The sequence below is a fragment of the Lethenteron reissneri genome, chromosome 7 (assembly GCF_015708825.2).
Source record: "Lethenteron reissneri isolate LAM-NWPU_2019-01 chromosome 7, ASM1570882v1, whole genome shotgun sequence".
Classification (NCBI taxonomy): domain Eukaryota; kingdom Metazoa; phylum Chordata; class Hyperoartia; order Petromyzontiformes; family Petromyzontidae; genus Lethenteron; species Lethenteron reissneri.
Genome location: NC_083785.1, coordinates 636,943 through 654,580, shown reverse-complemented (window position 1 = coordinate 654,580; position 17,638 = coordinate 636,943). Strand labels below are relative to the sequence as shown.

The following is a 17,638-nucleotide window of genomic DNA, read 5'->3' as shown; positions in this document are numbered from 1 at the left end:
CTCACCGTGACCACTCGCCCTCACTACTCACCACTCATCCTCACCAATCACACCCTCAACAATCACCACTCACCCTCACAACTCACCCTCACCACTCACTCTCACCACTCACCACTCACCCCTCACAACAACCACTCACCCTCACCGCTCAGCACTCACCCTCACCAATCACCACTCACCCTGACCACTCACCACTCATCCTCACCAATCACATCCTCACCAATCACCACTCACCCTCACTGCTCACCCTCACCGCTCACCCTCACCACTCACGCTCACCCTCACCACTCACCCCTCACTAATCACCACTCACAACCGCCACTCACCCTCACCACTAACCCTCACCACTCAACCTCACCACTCACTAATCACCTCTCACAACCGTCACTCACCCTCACCACTCACTCTTACCACTCACCCTCACCACGCACCCTCACAACAACCACTCACCCTCACAACAACCACTCACCCTCACTACTCACCCTCACCACTCATCCTCACCAACCACACCCTCACCAATCACCACTCACCCTCACTGCTCACCACTCTACCTCACCACTCACGCTCACCCTCACCATTCATCCCTCACTAATCACCACTAACAACCGCCACTCACCCTCCCCACTCACCCTCACCACTCACCCTCACCAATCACCACTCACCCTCACCACTCACTACTCACCCTCACCACTCTCCCTCACCACTCTCCCTCACCACTCTCCCTCACCAGTCACGCTCACCACTCACCACCCACGCTCACCACTCACCCTCACTACTCACCCTAACCACTCACCACTCACCCTCAACACTCACCCTCACCGCTCACCACTCACCCTCACCACTCACCCTGACCACTCACCACTCATCCTCACCAATCACACCCTCACCAATCACCACTCACCCTCGCTGCTCACCCTCACTGCTCACCCTCACCACTCACCCTAACCACTCACGCTCACCCTCACCACTCACCCCTCACTAATCACCATTCACAACCGCCACTCACCCTCACCACTCACCACTCACCCTCACCACTCACCCTCACTACTCACCACTCATCCTCACCAATCACACCCTCAACAATCACCACTCACCCTCACCACTCACGCTCAACACTCACCACTCATGCTCACCACTAACCCTCACCACTCACCCCTCACTAATCACCACTAACAACCGCCACTCACCCTCCCCACTCACCCTCACCCTCACCAATCACCACTCACCCTCACCACTCAACCTCCCCCTTACCACTCTCCCCCTCACCACTCTCCCCTCACCACTCTCCCCCTCACCACTCTCCCCCTCACCACTCTCCCCCTCACCACTCTCCCCTCACCACTCTCCCCCTCACCACTCTCCCCCTTACCACTCTCCCCCTCACCACTCTCTCCCTCACCACTCTCTCCCTCACCACTCTCCCCTCACCACTCTCCCCCTCACCACTCTCCACCTCACCACTCTCCCCCTCACCACTCTCCCCCTCACCACTCTCCCCCTCACCACTCTCTCCCCTCACCACTCTCCGCACCTCTCCCCCTCACCACTCTCCCCCTCACACTCTCCCCTCACCACCTCCTCTCCCCCCTCACCACTCTCCCCCTCACCACTCCCCCCTCACCACCTCCCTCTCTCCCCTCACCACTCTCCCCCTCACCACTCTCCCCTCACCACTCTCCCCCTCACCACTCTCCCCCTCACCACTCTCCCCTCACCACTCTCCCCTCACTCACTCTCCCCTCACCACTCTCCCCTCACACTCTCCCCCTCACCACTCTCTCCCCTCACCACTCTCCCCCTCACCACTCTCCCCTCACCACTCTCCCCCTCACCACTCTCCCCTCACCACTCTCCCCCTCACCACTCTCCCCCCTCACCACTCTCCCCCTCACCACTCTCCCCCTCACCACTCTCCCCCTCACCACTCTCCCCCTCAACCACTCTCCCCCTCACCACTCTCCCCCTCCACCCTCTCCCCCTCACCACTCTCCCCCCTCACCACTCTCCCCCTCACCACTCTCCCCCTCACCACTCTCCCCCTCACACTCTCCCCCTCACCACTCTCCCCCTCACCACTCTCCCCTCACCACTCTCCCCCTCACCACTTCCCCCTCACCACTCTCCCCCTCACCACTCTCCCCTCACCACTCTCCCCTCACCACTCTCCTCCCTCACCACTCTCCCCCTCACCACTCTCCCCCTCACCACTCTCCCCCTCACCACTCCTCTCCCCCTCACCACTCTCCCCCCTCACCACTCTCCCCCTCACCACTCTCCCCCTCACCACTCTCCCCCTCACCACTCTCCCCCTCACCACCTCTCCCCCTCACCACTCTCCCCCTCACCACTCTCCCCTCACCACTCTCCCCCTCACCACTCTCCCCCTCACCACTCTCCCCCTCACCACTCTCCCCCTCACCACTCTCCCCCTCACCCCTCTCCCCCTCACCACTCTCCCCCTCACCACTCTCCCCCTCACCACTCTCCCCCTCACCACTCTCCCCCTCACCACTCTCCCCCTCACCACTCTCCCCCTCACCACTCTCTCCCTCACCACTCTCCCCCTCACCACTCTCCCCCTCACCACTCTCCCCCTCACCACTCTCCCCCTCACCACTCTCCCCCTCACCACTCTCCCCTCACCACTCTCCCCCTCACCACTCTCCCCCTCACCACTCTCCCCTCACCACTCTCCCCCTCACCACTCTCCCCTCACCACTCTCCCCCTCACCACTCTCCCCCTCACCACTCTCCCCCTCACCACTCTCCCCCTCACCACTCTCCCCCTCACCACTCTCCCCTCACCACTCTCTCCCTCACCACTCTCCCCCTCACCACTCTCCCCCTCACCACCACTCTCCCTCACCACTCTCCCCCTCACCACTCTCCCCCTCACCACTCTCCCCCTCACCACTCTCCCCCTCACCACTCTCCCCCTCCCCACTCTCCCCCTCACCACTCACCCCTCACCACGTTAAGCGCGATCCTAAAGGAATCTACAACCTTCGATTCGTCCTTTGTGCGATTCAAGGAATCGATTCCTGGCATGTTGGGGGTTTACATTTTGAATGACAGAGTTTTATTTTCATTGATATGTTATGTTTTAATGTTTTCAGGAGTTTTTAATAACATTTTTTCCCCGGTCAACGCCGGATATTTCCCGTTCGTAGCAGTTTATATCGACTTTAACCAACTTAAAGTAAACGGGAATCGTCCGAATCTAAAGGAATCTACAACCTTCGATTCCTTTTCGCGTTTCAGAGAATCGATTCTTGGCGCGTCGGGTTTAAAAGTAATTACACACTTGTATTTTCATTGGTATGTAATGTTTTAAAGTTTTCAGAAGATTTTAAATGTATTTTCCCCCCGGGCAACGCCAGGTATATCAAGTTTATACCACAAAGTCGTCGCTTGACACGGGTGGGGTGTCGAGGCCTAGTACCGTGCAGAGCCTCCGGCCTTGCCTAGATTGCCTACCCGGCTGAGGGTGTGTACTGGGGCCAATACCCCCCCCCCCCCACGCGCTACAATAATACTGTCTAATCGCTATAATTTTATTATCTACCGACCCTATAATAGTAATTGCACACATTGGGGTGGAAGGGGAGTGAAGAGGACGTGAAACTTTGATGAATTTACCTCAGAATCGCGTGTTAATGCGTGCGCATATTTTAACGGGAATTCAAAATGGCGTCCACCCCGCAGCGAACGCGTCTCTACCCGTTGCCAGGGGCAACCGCCGTGGTCCGCGCCAGCCGGCAAGAGTAAATAAATAAATAAAGCGTTCTATAAATATATAAAGATAAATCGCTCTAAATCGATAATCGGTCCGATTTAAAGTTTAGAGACGAAAAATCGGAAATGCCTAAGTTTACCGCGGGGCCGGGGGCGTGCCCACCTGCAAAATTTAATCTCGCCGAACTCCATGGTCCGAGAGCTAAATCCCCCGGTAGGGAGCGTACGCGTACGCGGACGCACGGACGGACGGACGGACGGACAAAGAATGAATTATATAGGTTAGATATGTGACTTGTCATGTCCCACATTTAACATTCAGAAAATATTCATCCCTACAATACCTGAGATATGTTGTATGCTGCGTATTAAGGATTTGGTGGAGTCCCCAGACAAAGGCTGCAAAATCTCCACTTCACGGTTTATTGCTTCAGGCCTCATCGATACCTTTCTGCAAACACGTGAAAGCACAATAGCATATTTACTGCACAAGAACAACACATGTACTCTTTACTCACACAGTCCATTTAGATAGAAATTACAATACAACTGGAGTATTGTTTAAATTACTGTGCATACATATTTAATATCTAAATATGTGCGACGTCAGTGCCAAATAAATGGTAAAAGATAAATTGGTTGAATTGCACAAATAATAATACTGTATAAGCTTTTGATAGTGATTGCGCGATTTGACATATACATTTCCTAGACATCATGTTTTTATTTTGTATTTATAATTATTCGTAATGTCATCCAAACAAGAATCTTTGGGTCTTTAAGATAGTTTTTCAAGAGTATCCAGCTTAGGATATTACAACAAATAATTTTGGAGCATCATTGCTGGTATCCCAAAAAGGTTTTAAATACATTATTGCAGTAAAAAAAATTTATTCTGACCTTATTCATGGTACAGAAGCCAATCCAGGCCCAACATCTTCCCATCTGACCACTGCTTTTTTACTTCGCATTCCAGTTCTAGTAACTGCAAATAATTTGTATTTATAAACTTATCTCCTGTATGTCTCCTTTTGTCGTTATTTTTAGAACTGTACCCAATGAATAAAATAAAATTGTCTGCTTCATCTTCTAGTGAGGGTGGCTTCTGATGCAACTACAACTTCCATTGAATCGTATTAGTTAAATAAGCCTGTGCCAATCAGTGCCAGCACATCTGAAGTTAATCTACCTTAGCTACGTGTCCAGGATGTAAGTGAAGAACTTGATGACTTTGTGATACCATTGAATATTCTTTCCCAAGACACATATCAGATGTGGGCCTATTCAATGAAGGACAGTAGACTGTTATCCTGAGGCTAATGTCAACAGTAGAAAGGCTTGTTTCCAGAAGCAATGGTTGAATTCATATCCTTGGCTGGAGTATAATAAAACTTTCATTGATGGGATTAATTGTAATCTTATCATTCTTACTCGGCCACTTGCTTCAGGCAGCTTTGTAGTAACTGCAGGTCAAACTGCTGCAGCAGCACCAGAAGCCTCTTCTTGATCTCTGTTCCAGGGTCCCCTTTTTCTCCTATCATCTCTGGCAAATGCAATGTCGCTGGGCCTTCCCCTTCCACTGTGGCAAAACCTTTGCCAAGTATCTTTGTCACTGGATCTCGGTTAGCTGAAATACAAAACACACACATCACCCATCAAACTTGATAGATCCACACATCCGTGCATTACGGAAACATCAAATGTGATGCAACATGTCCTTGTCATCTTAATTTGTACATTCTTTAGATAGGATATGCAGAATTAAAGACGTAAAATTAAGTATTAAGTAAAAGTGGGCTTGGGCAGGACACATGGGTATAAAGAATGGCCTACGGTTTATTGCTTCACTTTCATTATATATTGTACTTATATGTGTACTGCATTGAATCTGACTGATATTACCTGCAATATTAGATTAATTAACACATTAATGCATACGATAGGTTACCTTCCAGGCAGGATTGCACCTCCTTGAGCTTGTGCTGCCCAGAAGCTTGCAGTAACCGAGAGAGGTGGTTCCAGTTGGACACACTGACAGTCTGCCCAGAGAGGTAAAGGAGAGGCTGTCCATCGTGTTTCGTATCCTTGGATGCGACCGCTGTCTCGCTGCCAGTGTGTGCAAACATGTCATAGCATTTTAACATGTAGGCTTTCGCGACCAATATCCATAATAGAGGTATTTTTGGGTTCGATCGTTTAAATATATAAATGTGTCCTTAAAACCCACTACCACCCGACAGAGCCAACTAGTAAGGGTTGTCACGTAAACAATTCGTCAATGCGAATTGGCATGTTCTGTTTACGTGACAAACCCTTACTAGTTGGCTGTGTCGGGTGGTGGGGGGTTTCAACGACACATTTATATTTACGCGATCTAACCCAAAAACTATATTATGGATGTCATAACATTAACACGAAAACGTGGTAATGGGCGGTTGGTACGTATTACAACACATTATGAATTAAGGACACTATTTTAAATGATGGGGGGAAATAATCATTGGTAAGAGTTAGCCTTACAAACTGTTAAGGAAGCTGTCAAGACGATCAACCGTACCTGGGAATGTAGTCTTGTGTAAAATCAGAAGGCTGTAGCAAAGTTTCCCACTGTAATGGTTCATAAAACTCGAGTGCTGCCTCATGGGTATGGAGGCTGCCGAACTCCTCAGCATAGTTTGCAATACTGTTGAGCAAGACGTCATTCATTGGTGTGGGCTCTAAAGTCACCCTGCCTCTCGCGCTGCCGGAGGTCCACTGAGCCGCACGAGAGAGCGACACCCCCATGTTGGCGAGACACCTGTTGAGAAAAATACCCAACACAGAACAGTACTCTGTGTGTATGTGAACGTTATGGACAGTGTTATCGATGTTGTAGTGTGATAGTGAAATGTACGCAGGGGTGTAATAGACGTATCTAGTGATAGTGAGATATACGAGTCGTGTTGTGTAAACGTGTCGTGTCGAGTGTGACGCCTCACGGCTGCGCTTCGCTTGAGACGGAACTTCGCCGTGTACAGTATCAGCACTGCACGCAGCTCGCAGCAGCAGCAGCAAGCGGCGTGTTGGAGACGCCTCGCTGGAGGGGAAGGAGGCGAGCAAGAAGGTCGCAGGAGGAGGGAGAGAGAAGCCGGGAGGACGGAGAGGAAACCCGCTTGGAGTCGGCAAGGAATCTCTCTCTCTCGTCCTCTCGCCGGCGAGTCGCCGCCGCGCCGTCTCTATGGCGACGGCGTCAAAGCGTTGCCGGGGGAGGAGACGCCGAGCGCAGTGGGGGGGGGAGACGCCGAGCGCGGCGGGGTGGTGGGCGCGTGCAGCGGGGCGGGGGGGTGGGCGCGTGCAGCGGGGCGGGGGGGTGGGCGGGTGCAGCGCGGCGGGGGGGTGGGCGCTTGCAGCGGGGCGGGGGGTGGGCGCGTGCAGCGGGGCGGGGGGTGGGCGCTTGCAGCGGGGCGGGGGGGTGGGCGCTTGCAGCGGGGCGGGGGGGTGGGCGCGTGCAGCGGGGCGGGGGGGTGGGCGCGTGCAGCGGGGCGGGGGGGTGGGCGGGTGCAGCGCGGCGGGGGGGTGGGCGCTTGCAGCGGGGCGGGGGGGTGGGCGGTGCAGCGCGGCGGGGGGGTGGGCGCTTGCAGCGGGGCGGGGGGTGGGCGAGTGCAGCGGGCGGGGGGGTGGGCGGTGCAGCGGGGGCCGGGGGGGTGGGCGAGTGCAGCGCGGCGGGGGGGGTGGGCGTGTGCATCGGGACGGGGGGGTGGGCGAGTGCAGCGCGGCGGGGGGGGGTGGGCGTGTGCAGCGGGGCGGGGGGGTGGGCGTGTGCAGCGGGGGGGGGGTGCGAGAGCACGAGGAGACGCCTCCCGCAGCGTGCGGGCCGGCGCCTCTGATTGGCCGAGACGAGTGAAGCCTATTTGGGGGTCAGCTCAGAGAGCTGAATGGAGGTCAAACGGATCAGAGTATATTTACTCTTCGGTTCTTTCGGTAAAGTCACGTAGAAAGAAAAATAAATTAAATAATACCATACGACGTTTCGATTTCAACACAAACAATCATCATCAGGTACGAATGAATGAGAAAACAAACCTAGTAAACTTAGAAATACAATGCAATACAACACAGAGAGTCGGCTAACATAAGTCAACACCCTACCTGGTTGATTACGTTTTTCACTGGAGGAGGAATCCGATGGGCTGTCAGGCTCTTTTTTCACAGGAGTCCAGTAAGGGGCATGTAATAATGTTACAACAACAAACAATAAAAAGTACATGAAAGCCAAAAAGATCACCCAAAAACATCCAAATACAACTAAACCATCCCCATTCTACCAGACAGAGCCAACTGAGGTATTAACATATTTTTTTCAGAAGCGACCTGGCCACAAATGATAGCCGCTCAACAAAGTGGCTTATCACGTGAAAAACCTAACGCAGAAGACCCCTTTGGTTTGAACTTCCACAAAGCTCATTGTCTACCCTAAACGGCATCTACTGTAAAACTTAAAACTCTCCGGTAGTGTGCGACTGTGGTCATCCAGAACAGACCGTAACAACGTATAACGACGCAATGCCCGATCCACAAATACGAAGGAAACATCACGGCGATGATACAGTTCGCTACTCCTGACGCGGTTATCTTGCTTGACCCAACTGATTGTGAGTTTGTCGTTATTGCTCTGCATCTACATCAGCCGTACAAAATAAAAATAAGCTCAGACACTCTTTCGAGGGCGATTCGGCCGGCAGACAACATTAAAGCATTCCACAATTATAGATTTTTTTTATTGCAATTGCATAGTAAAATTACATTGACACTTACACTTTATTTTTTTTAACAAAAGAGTAATTAATTGTTAATGACAGAGATGGTAGAGAATGGAGATGCCGAGACACGAAACGGGGCGGTTCTAGGCACTTTGGGAAAGCTACATTTAAAAAATTGTGTGGGAAATCTGAAAACTATTATCAGACAATCAGACACGCATTGCAGATTTGTTTGTATTGTCCAATGTTAGGATGTAGTGTAGTAGAATGACACGATTGTGTCGGCTCGGTATGGGGGCTGTAGGCGGGTGTCACGGAGGTCGTGTCAGGCCGTGACACTCTGCGTGAACCCAACAGGACACGTGACCGGATAAAGGGGGGCCAGAGGCCCCAGGGGGGTCACGTGGTTGGGGGCTTGGGCCTTCCCGAAGGATCGGGAAGGGGGGCGTGGCCTGGGGCGGAGCCGGCCACGCCGGAGTGGTGATAAGCGGGGCATGGACGGAGAGCTGGGCTGGTCTGCGCTGTTCTGCTATGCTGCTGGGTCATCTCTGGGATGAAGCTCTCCGGTCTCCGCTAGTGGACCAGGCAACGTGTTGGGCTGTACTGGTTCAGTGATGTAGTACCCCCATGGGTTAGCTAAGTTAGGAATGGTGACTACCACCTTAAGTCGTTATGTTAAGTGTTACCTGTTGTGTTAGCTAATAAAGAGTGTTGCCTCCAAAGTTCCAATGTGCGCCTGAATTTAACCCACTACACTAATAACAACAGGTCAGACAAATAAAGGGCAGATCTACAGACAATATAGCCTTGTAAATGAAAATGGCACTGTCATCCCACGTCCAAAGACATTTCCAGCCACGGCATAGAGGTCACAGTGATGCGTCCGATATGGAGCACCCACTGCGAATATTAATGCAGCACGGTAAACCGAATGAAGTTTAGATTCTTAGGTTTTTTCAGTAAAGTCACGTAGGTAATAAATGTAAATTAATAAAAGTTAAAAAATCACAACGTTTCGGAGGCAACACAAGCTTCCGTCTTCAGGTGGAACCGTCACAGCATGATTGCTGTATCAAGTAAGAGAAATTCCAAGAAAACCGTCCTTGTATATATACTGGTTGAGGGTGGGAGGAGCCAAGGCAGGCCCCTGGATATTATTATTATTGTGAAGTTGGTGCAGCTAAAGCCGCTGCTAAGAAATTAGCCTTTGTTGTGTAGACTGGTTGAACTGGGAGGTTCCAAGAGTTGTTAAGGTGCGGCTGTTGTAAAGGTGCGGCTGCTGTAGATGAAATAGCACTTTGTTACGTTGCTGGGATTAATTCTAGATTTGCCAAATATGGGTGGTAAAATTTAAAGCAGGAAAAACCAGTGTGTGAAAAAAGAAGAAAATATACGGTAACTGAAGAATAGTGCCTGTCAAATAAGATGGTCCAAATATGTGTAGTTAAATCTTTTTTGCATGGTTAATAACATCTTTCAAATGATTACTAAGTTTGTACCCATCATCATGGTTGAAATTATGTCTATGTTTGCATATTTGTATGGCTTCGTGTACAAACCTTTGATGGTAGCCAGGAAGTTTGCAGAGTACCTTGGTCTCAGAAAAGACAATTTCATGAGAGCCCACAGCGTTGCAGCAATGATCGGCAACAGCGGAAGAATCAGTTTTGCCGTGTTTCAGATCTGACTTGTGCTCGCGGACACGATCAGAAACATGACGTTTCGTTTCTCCAATGTAGCAATCACCACAAATGCAACTCAATTTGTAGACTCCAGGGTATTGTAAGTCAGGAATGACATCTTTCACAGATGGAATTAGATCACTGATTTTATGTACTGTACTGAATCGGACTTGGATCTTATGTTTGTTAAGAATTTTGGAGATATTTTTGGTCACGCCTGTTATGTATGGCAACGTAATAGTTTTGATCGGAGTTTCAAGTGGCTGTTTCTGTATGGTGGGAGAAACAGCTTGGCGGATGGTGCGGTCAGAGTATCCGTTCATCCTGAGGGCCTGATGTACATGTCTTAATTCACTGGCCAGGTGGTGTTGGTCAGAAATGCCATGAGCTCTGTGGTATAGCGTTTTGATGAGAGAATTGTTTTGAGATGGATGATGGTGGGAATCAGGTTTCAAGTAGGAATCTGTGTGGGTGGCTTTACCGTAGACAGAATGTCCCAAGGATCCATCAGGACTCCTCTCAAACAGAATATCTAAGAATGGTAGTTTACCATCTTTCTCCACTTCCATGGTGAATCTGATGGATGGGTGTCTGGAATTGATGTGGTCCAAGAAGTGGTTCAATGCTGGGAGACCATGTGGCCAAATGACGAAAGTGTGATCCACATACCTCTTCCACAGGGAAGGACGCGGGGTGTATGTCTGGATGGCGTCTGATTCAAACTTTTCCATGAACATGTTGGCTATCACTGGTGACAAGGGAAAGACCATAGGGGTACCCTCATTCTGTTTGTAGAAGGTGCCATTCCAGGTAAAATAAGTGTTGGTGAGGCAATGCCTAACCAGCGCAGGTACATCCAAATTCAATCCATGTTGGACCAAGTCCTCAATAATTGTTAGGGTGTCAGGTACTGGGACTTTGGTAAACAGAGATACTACATCAAAACTGACGAGGATATCATCAGGAGATAGTACCATGTCCTTGACCATAGAGACTAATTGGGTTGAGTTGAGTACTGCCGAAGAGGTATTGCCTGTGAAGGGAAGCAGAGTATCTGATAGAAACCGGGCTAGTTTGTAGGTAGGAGAGTTGATCGTCGAAACGATGGGTCGTAGCGGGGTGCCTTCTTTATGGATCTTGGGAAGACCATAGAGTCTGGGAGGTCTTGCCGCCGATGGTTTTAGAGAGGGACGTTTGGTTGGTTCGATTAGGGAAGTCGAACTCGTGATGATTTTGTTAGTTTTTGTCGTTAGGCTGTTAGTAGGATCGTTTTTAATTTTGGAGTAACTCCCATCATTAAGTAGGTCCAGGATTTTGTTGTTGTATGAATCTTTATCCATGATGACCATGGCATTGCCATTGTCTGCCGAGAGGATGACTATATCATCTCTCTTTTTTAGGTCCGCGAGTTCAGAGCATTCTTAAGAATAGTGGCTATTTCAGCTCTTGCTACATCCGCATAGATGTGTCCTATGCCTCTGAGGGCTACATCAATCTGAGAAATCACAGAAACGTCGTGATTTTTATAATATTTTTACTTAACTTTTTTTAATTTTATTTTTTTACCTACGTGACTTTACCGAAAAAAAACCTAAGAATATGAATCCTTGCAGTCACGAAAGCTTCAAATCTAGAATGAATTAAGTTTGTTTAAGTGTGCAATGGTCTAAATTAGGCGCACACACGACTTCTTGGGAGGCAACACTATTTATTATTTTCTTAACACTGTTAACATCGGGTGGTGTCCACTGACCTACTTTATCTAACACACACCATCTCTCTAACACGGACTCTCGGATGCAACTGGTGTGACCCAGCCAGGTGGGCTACTGGCTGGTCACGCTGACTAGAGGCTTGACTCTTCTCTTGGGACGTCTTCACGATGCATCTTCATTCTTGACACGAGCTGCCTCGAACCCCGTGAGGAGGCTGCTTATATGGGTCTCGGCGTGCCCGGGCCCCACCCCGGATACGCCTCTCTTCGAGAACCCACTCGAAGCATCCCGGCTGTTCACGTGCCCCCACAAGGTGCCCCCCGGCCCCCACTGGGATCCGGTCACGTGTCCAGTCGGGGTCACACAGAGTGCCATGTCCTCACACCACACCCGTGGCCCTTCCGATCCCTGAACCGGCCTTGACGTCATTCCTGCCTCCGGACGGGATGATGTCATATGTGTGTGTGCAGGCCTCTGTGACAGTGACGCTCCCCGGCATAGTGACGTCACACGTGTGAGTGTGTGTGTGCATCCAGTTGTGACGCTAACAGTCACTACAAGTGTATTCAAAGAAGCAACCCGATTAGCTACATCAGAGTTGTCAAATAACGGAATGACTTTAGCTTAAATAATGTATACGAATTGGAATTGGAAGACAATGCTTGTTACTGTACAATGTGGCACATTAGGAATGGATCACTCTTTTAAGTATGTCCTTGTGCCCCAAGGGAATAAAGTGTGGTTCTGTGAAAGTCCTGATATGCTGTGCAATGCATCAATGCATGTGTGTACAGCAGCATGTAATGTCTGAGTCGGGTCCTGTAGGTGGCTGGCAGGGTTAATGAATAACCGCACGTGTAAACCAGCCACATGGTTAATGGCGTCTCGGAAGGATGGCTGCGTGTAACACGCGCTGTTGCATTTTACAGGTAAAGGACCCAAAGGTTGTTTTTGATCGTTATATAAATGTTCTAGACTTGTTCTAGACTTGTTCTAGACTTTAAGCTTGGCTTTGAATTGTTCGTTTGTGATATATGCAATTAGAGGCGTTTTAGCACTGTGCATTGTGAAGGGATGACGCACTGTAATTAGTTACTGTCATTGTAATTCTCTAACTCTAATACTGTTTAGTCTATAACCATGCCCATGTACCCAGAGTATGACTACTTGCAATGCTATTGAGCATAGAACACATGTAAAGTAGTAAGCTGTACAATGGTGATATACAGTACATATACTGTACACATACAGTACATATAATGGGTGTAAGATACTGATAGAAGTGGATGGTATAGATAGACATACAGCTTAGGATTAAAGTAATATTCGACTAGTGATGTGCAAATCTGATTGTCAAAGACAAAGATGGTTTATCAGCAGTAGAATTGGGTTTAAGAGAAAGGGTTAATGAATAACCGCACGTGTAAACTAGCCACATGGTTAATGGCGTCTCGGAAGGATGGCTGCGTGTAACACGCGCTGTTGCATTTTACAGAGTGACGGTGCTGTTCTTCCCAAGATTCATATGAACCACAATAAATAAATGTGCTTGCCCTCGATTTGGAGCACCTGCCCACGTCCTTCATCTCGAGTGTGCAACATATTTTGGCGAGCCTGGCAGGAGAGTTTCCCAGAGTTCACTGACGGGGATCAACTCTTCCAATAAGACGGACCAAGCAACTGTAAAGGCAGAATATATAAAGATACTCGCAGAAGTACCCGGCGTTGCCCGGGTGAAAAATATATTTCTTAATAACCTTACATATATACACAGATGGGCTGCTACCCCTGCCCCCCCCCCCCCAGCCACGATCTCCTCGGCCGCTGTGCAGTAATATGTACGGCCTATAGTGTGGTGGGGTGTCGAGGCCTAGTACCGTGCAGAGCCTCCGGCCTCGCCTAGATTGCCCACCCGGCTGAGGCTGGGTACCGGGGCCGTTAACCCCCCCCCCCCCCCCGCGCTACAATAATACTGTCTAATCGCTATAATTTTATTATCTACCGACCCTATAATAGTAATAGCACACATTGGGGTGGGGGGGGAGTGAAGAGGACGTGAAACTTTGATGAATTTACCTCAGAGTCGCGTGTTAATGTGTGTGCATATTTTTAACGGGAATTAAAAATGGCGTCCACCCCGCAGCGAATGTGTCGCTACCCGTTGCCAGGGGCAACCACCGTGGAAAACCAAATGGACCAATCGCGTCTCGCAAATCCCTCACATTTTGTCCAATGAAACTGCGTATGGTCCGGCGACACACAGACAAACAGACACACACACAGACACACACACAGACAGACAGACAAACAGACAGACAGATTTGCGATTTTATATATATAGATTCGTACAAGGATCTGAACGGTCTTCACATCATGGTACTGGAACAGCTGCAGGACAAGGCCAGTACTGCTTTGAATCAGCTGCAGAAAGCCCAGCTCATGGAAACATGCAGATATTTGAAGTGTTTCAATGATGATGAGACTGGTGAAGATAAAAGCAGGCGGAGCTTTGATTCGTATGGCAGAAAGAGTACTTGATGAAGTTGAAGACCAAGAAGAAGATGATGAGGCCTGTGCATATATTCAAAACCTGCTGTCTTTCATTGAAACAATACAGAAGAAAGACAAAGACAGCAGTGGAACGCGTCAAACACTGCCACCATCAAAACTTTTTGAAGATATGAATGGTGAAATACAAGAGTCACAAGAAGAATCCAGAAAAACCCTTGAGGAAAAGAAAATCTCAAGTGAAGGTGGAACAAAAACTACAGCAGCATTGAATCCCAGACGAATGGCCAGACTAGGAAATGTGCCGGAAGTCACAATACGGAGAGAATTCAGGATCTGCGGACAGATTGGTGAAAGAGGGCAGAAAGACAAGTTATCTTACACCAATCTGATGCACCAGATCGACACAGGAATCCGTAAGGGACATGCCGAGTCTGACATCATTGAGGCAGTAGTCAGAGCAATCAGTCCTTGTCTAAATTTGAGGGACATGCTAGAAATAAAAAATGATTTGACTATTTACAAGTTAAAAAACCGTTTTGAAAGGACACTATAGAGAAGAAAGCACATCTGATCTCTATCAGAAGTTTATGAACATCTCTCAGGAGCCAAGAGAAACTGCACAGAACTTTCTGTTCCGAGCTATCGAATTAAAGGACAGACTATTATTTGCATCTAAAGAAAAAGGAGCTGATGACCAGTACAATCCAGATATGGTATGCAGGAAGTTCCTGAGATCGATTGGCACAGGATTGCTCAGTGACTCTATAAAATTCCAAATAAAGCCCCATCTGAATGACATCACTGTCACTGATGAGATGCTGATTGAAAAAGTCAATGAAGCAGCCAGCTTGGAACTTGAGAGACCAAACAAGCCCGAGGGGGTCAAAGGCAAGGGGTATCCTGAGGGCAGCAAGGCCCGCGGGGCCAAGGCGCAGAAGGTCAAGAAGAAGGTGCTGCACAGGGTGTACACGGTGCGCCACCGCAAGGTGCACACCTTCCCCACGTTCTGCAGGCCTCACATGCTGTGTCTGCAGCTGCAACCCAAGTCCCCCGGCAAGATCACACCTACGTGCAACAAGATGGGCCACTACGCCATCATCAAGTTCCTGCTGACAACGGAGCTGGCGGTGAAGAAGAAGCCCTACAACATGCGTGATCCAAACAAGATATAAGCTGTGGTCATATAGTTGTTAGTTGTTTAAGATCTTTTTGTTTGTTAGTGTTGTGTTTAATATGTTAAGAAGGGGTCATTGCCTAAGAGGAGAAAAAATGGTGAGGAAAATGTTTCTCAAGTATGTTGAAAGGCCGATAAGTAAGTACCTAAGAGGTAAATTCCACATGGCATTGACAAGCTGTAAAGGATTTTATCTTGACAGGTATTGGGAAAAGAATCCTAACCATTCCTGGTCAGTAAAATGTGAAGCATGGGTTAATAATACCAGATTGTCTGGTAATTCCAAAAGCATAATATAAAGCTTGGGCTCCTATCTCTTCGTGCACAAACAGTTGGAGCTCACCCCAAAATAGAGAGCTTCTGGAGTGGCGCTATCTAGGAAGGGATATGATCCCGAGAGAAATTGTGTTCACGATTTCATAAACTCCTTTCATGACCAGTTTAAGGAAAAAGACTGCAAAATGTTTGCAAGGAGAAAGGTGGAGTGTCGAGACGACACTCATTCTGTGGGGGAGAGTGTGGCACATTAGGAATGGATCACTCTTTTAAGTATGTCCTTGTGCAGCAAGGGAGTAAAGTGTGGTTCTGTGAAAGTACTGATGTGCTGTGCAATGCATCAATGCATGTGTGTACAGCAGCATGTAATGTCTGAGTCGGGCCTGTAGTGGCTGGCAGGGTTAATGAATAACCGCACGTGTAAACCAGCCACATGGTTAATGGCGTCTCGGAAGGATGGCTGCGTGTAACACGCCCTGTTGCATTTTACAGGTAAAGGACTCAAAGGTTGTTTTTGATCGTTATATAAATGTTCTAGACTTGTTCTAGACTTGTTCTAGACTTTAAGCTTGGCTTTGAATTGTTCGTTTGTGATATATGCAATTAGAGGCGTTTTAGCACTGTGCATTGTGAAGGGATGACGCACTGTAATTAGTTACTGTCATTGTAATTCTCTAACTCTAATACTGTTTAGTCTATAACCATGCCCATGTACCCAGAGTATGACTACTTGCAATGCTATTGAGCATAGAACACATGTAAAGTAGTAAGCTGTACAATGGTGATATACACTTATACAGTACGTATACTGTACACATACAGTACATATAATGGGTGTAAAATACCGATAGAAGTGGATGGTATATGAAGTACCGTTGATGACTCTTGGACACCGTTGTTGAGGCACACGTATTTATTCCGTACAAGTAGTCACAACTGTGGACATACAATACTAGAGGGGGTATCGGCCCCCTCACCCGGATAGCTGGGGATACTCTGCTAGCTACCCCTAACCTACCTCCTGGTCCTCCACTAACGGGCTGGGGGAGGCTATCTGGCCCGACACTGGTCAGTCGGGCTACGGTACCCGGAGTCCCAGAGTACTAACTCTGGTTCACGGGACCACGCCGCTGGCTCGGTCCTGCGCGGCCTTGACAAGGGCGGCGTCCCAGGGGAGTCCAGGGCTCTAGCTAGCCGATCTTCCGTCTTCCCTCCTTTTGCTATCACACTGCCCCGAGCTCTCCGGCTCATCCCCATTTATACCCCCCGGAGGATCACAACTCCGGGCAACCCCCCAGGCTGCCCGGTGCGGACGTCGTTGCGGGCACCTCTCCGTGGACTCACGGAGCCCCGCCCACTGTGTTTGTTTCCCGTGTGATCCTATGCATACAGCCCTACACATACAGCCCCTCCGTAACAGCCCTACATCACCCCCCCCCCCCCTGTACAGCTCGCAGCCGTCCCGGCTGCAACAATTCCAATAAAGGTTTATTTACCCCTTGACCCCCCGCGTGTGCCTCAAAAATGTTCTTTTTTCAACCATAACGTGAAGAGAACAACAACAAGAACCAGAAAACCCCGAAGGGAAAATAACCCGACGCACCCCCCCCCCCCCCCGAATAAATACGAATTCCGTAAAAGCAACGTATATACAAATCGCAAGGAACCCCCAGCACACACACAACACAACACAATGTGCCAGGAGCACACCACCGACGCAGCGCACAGTAACCATACACGTGAAAAAAAAATTCTTCTTTTTGTGCATCACAAGAGTCTGCGCATTCTTGCGCGCGTCCTTGCCGC

General features: G+C 49.2%; 1 protein-coding gene across 2 annotated transcripts in view; it reads right to left on the bottom strand.

Annotated features, from left to right (window-relative positions):
* The window catches only part of LOC133355562 (outer dynein arm-docking complex subunit 2-like), a 45,656-nt gene extending 38,701 nt beyond the window's left edge, over nt 1-6,955 (bottom strand). Inside the window, exons 1-5 of one of the 2 annotated variants that reach the window (XM_061572912.1) lie at nt 6,714-6,955; nt 6,293-6,532; nt 5,684-5,841; nt 5,167-5,362; nt 4,080-4,186 (exon numbers count right to left, since the gene is read on the bottom strand). In XM_061572912.1, the coding sequence (XP_061428896.1) occupies nt 4,080-4,186; nt 5,167-5,362; nt 5,684-5,841; nt 6,293-6,519 (688 nt within the window). In that variant the 5' untranslated portion in view covers nt 6,520-6,532; nt 6,714-6,955. The remainder of the gene's footprint in view (nt 1-4,079; nt 4,187-5,166; nt 5,363-5,683; nt 5,842-6,292; nt 6,533-6,713) is intronic. The other variant, XM_061572904.1, reaches the window with a different exon arrangement.
* Between the last annotated feature and the right edge of the window lie 10,683 nt (nt 6,956-17,638).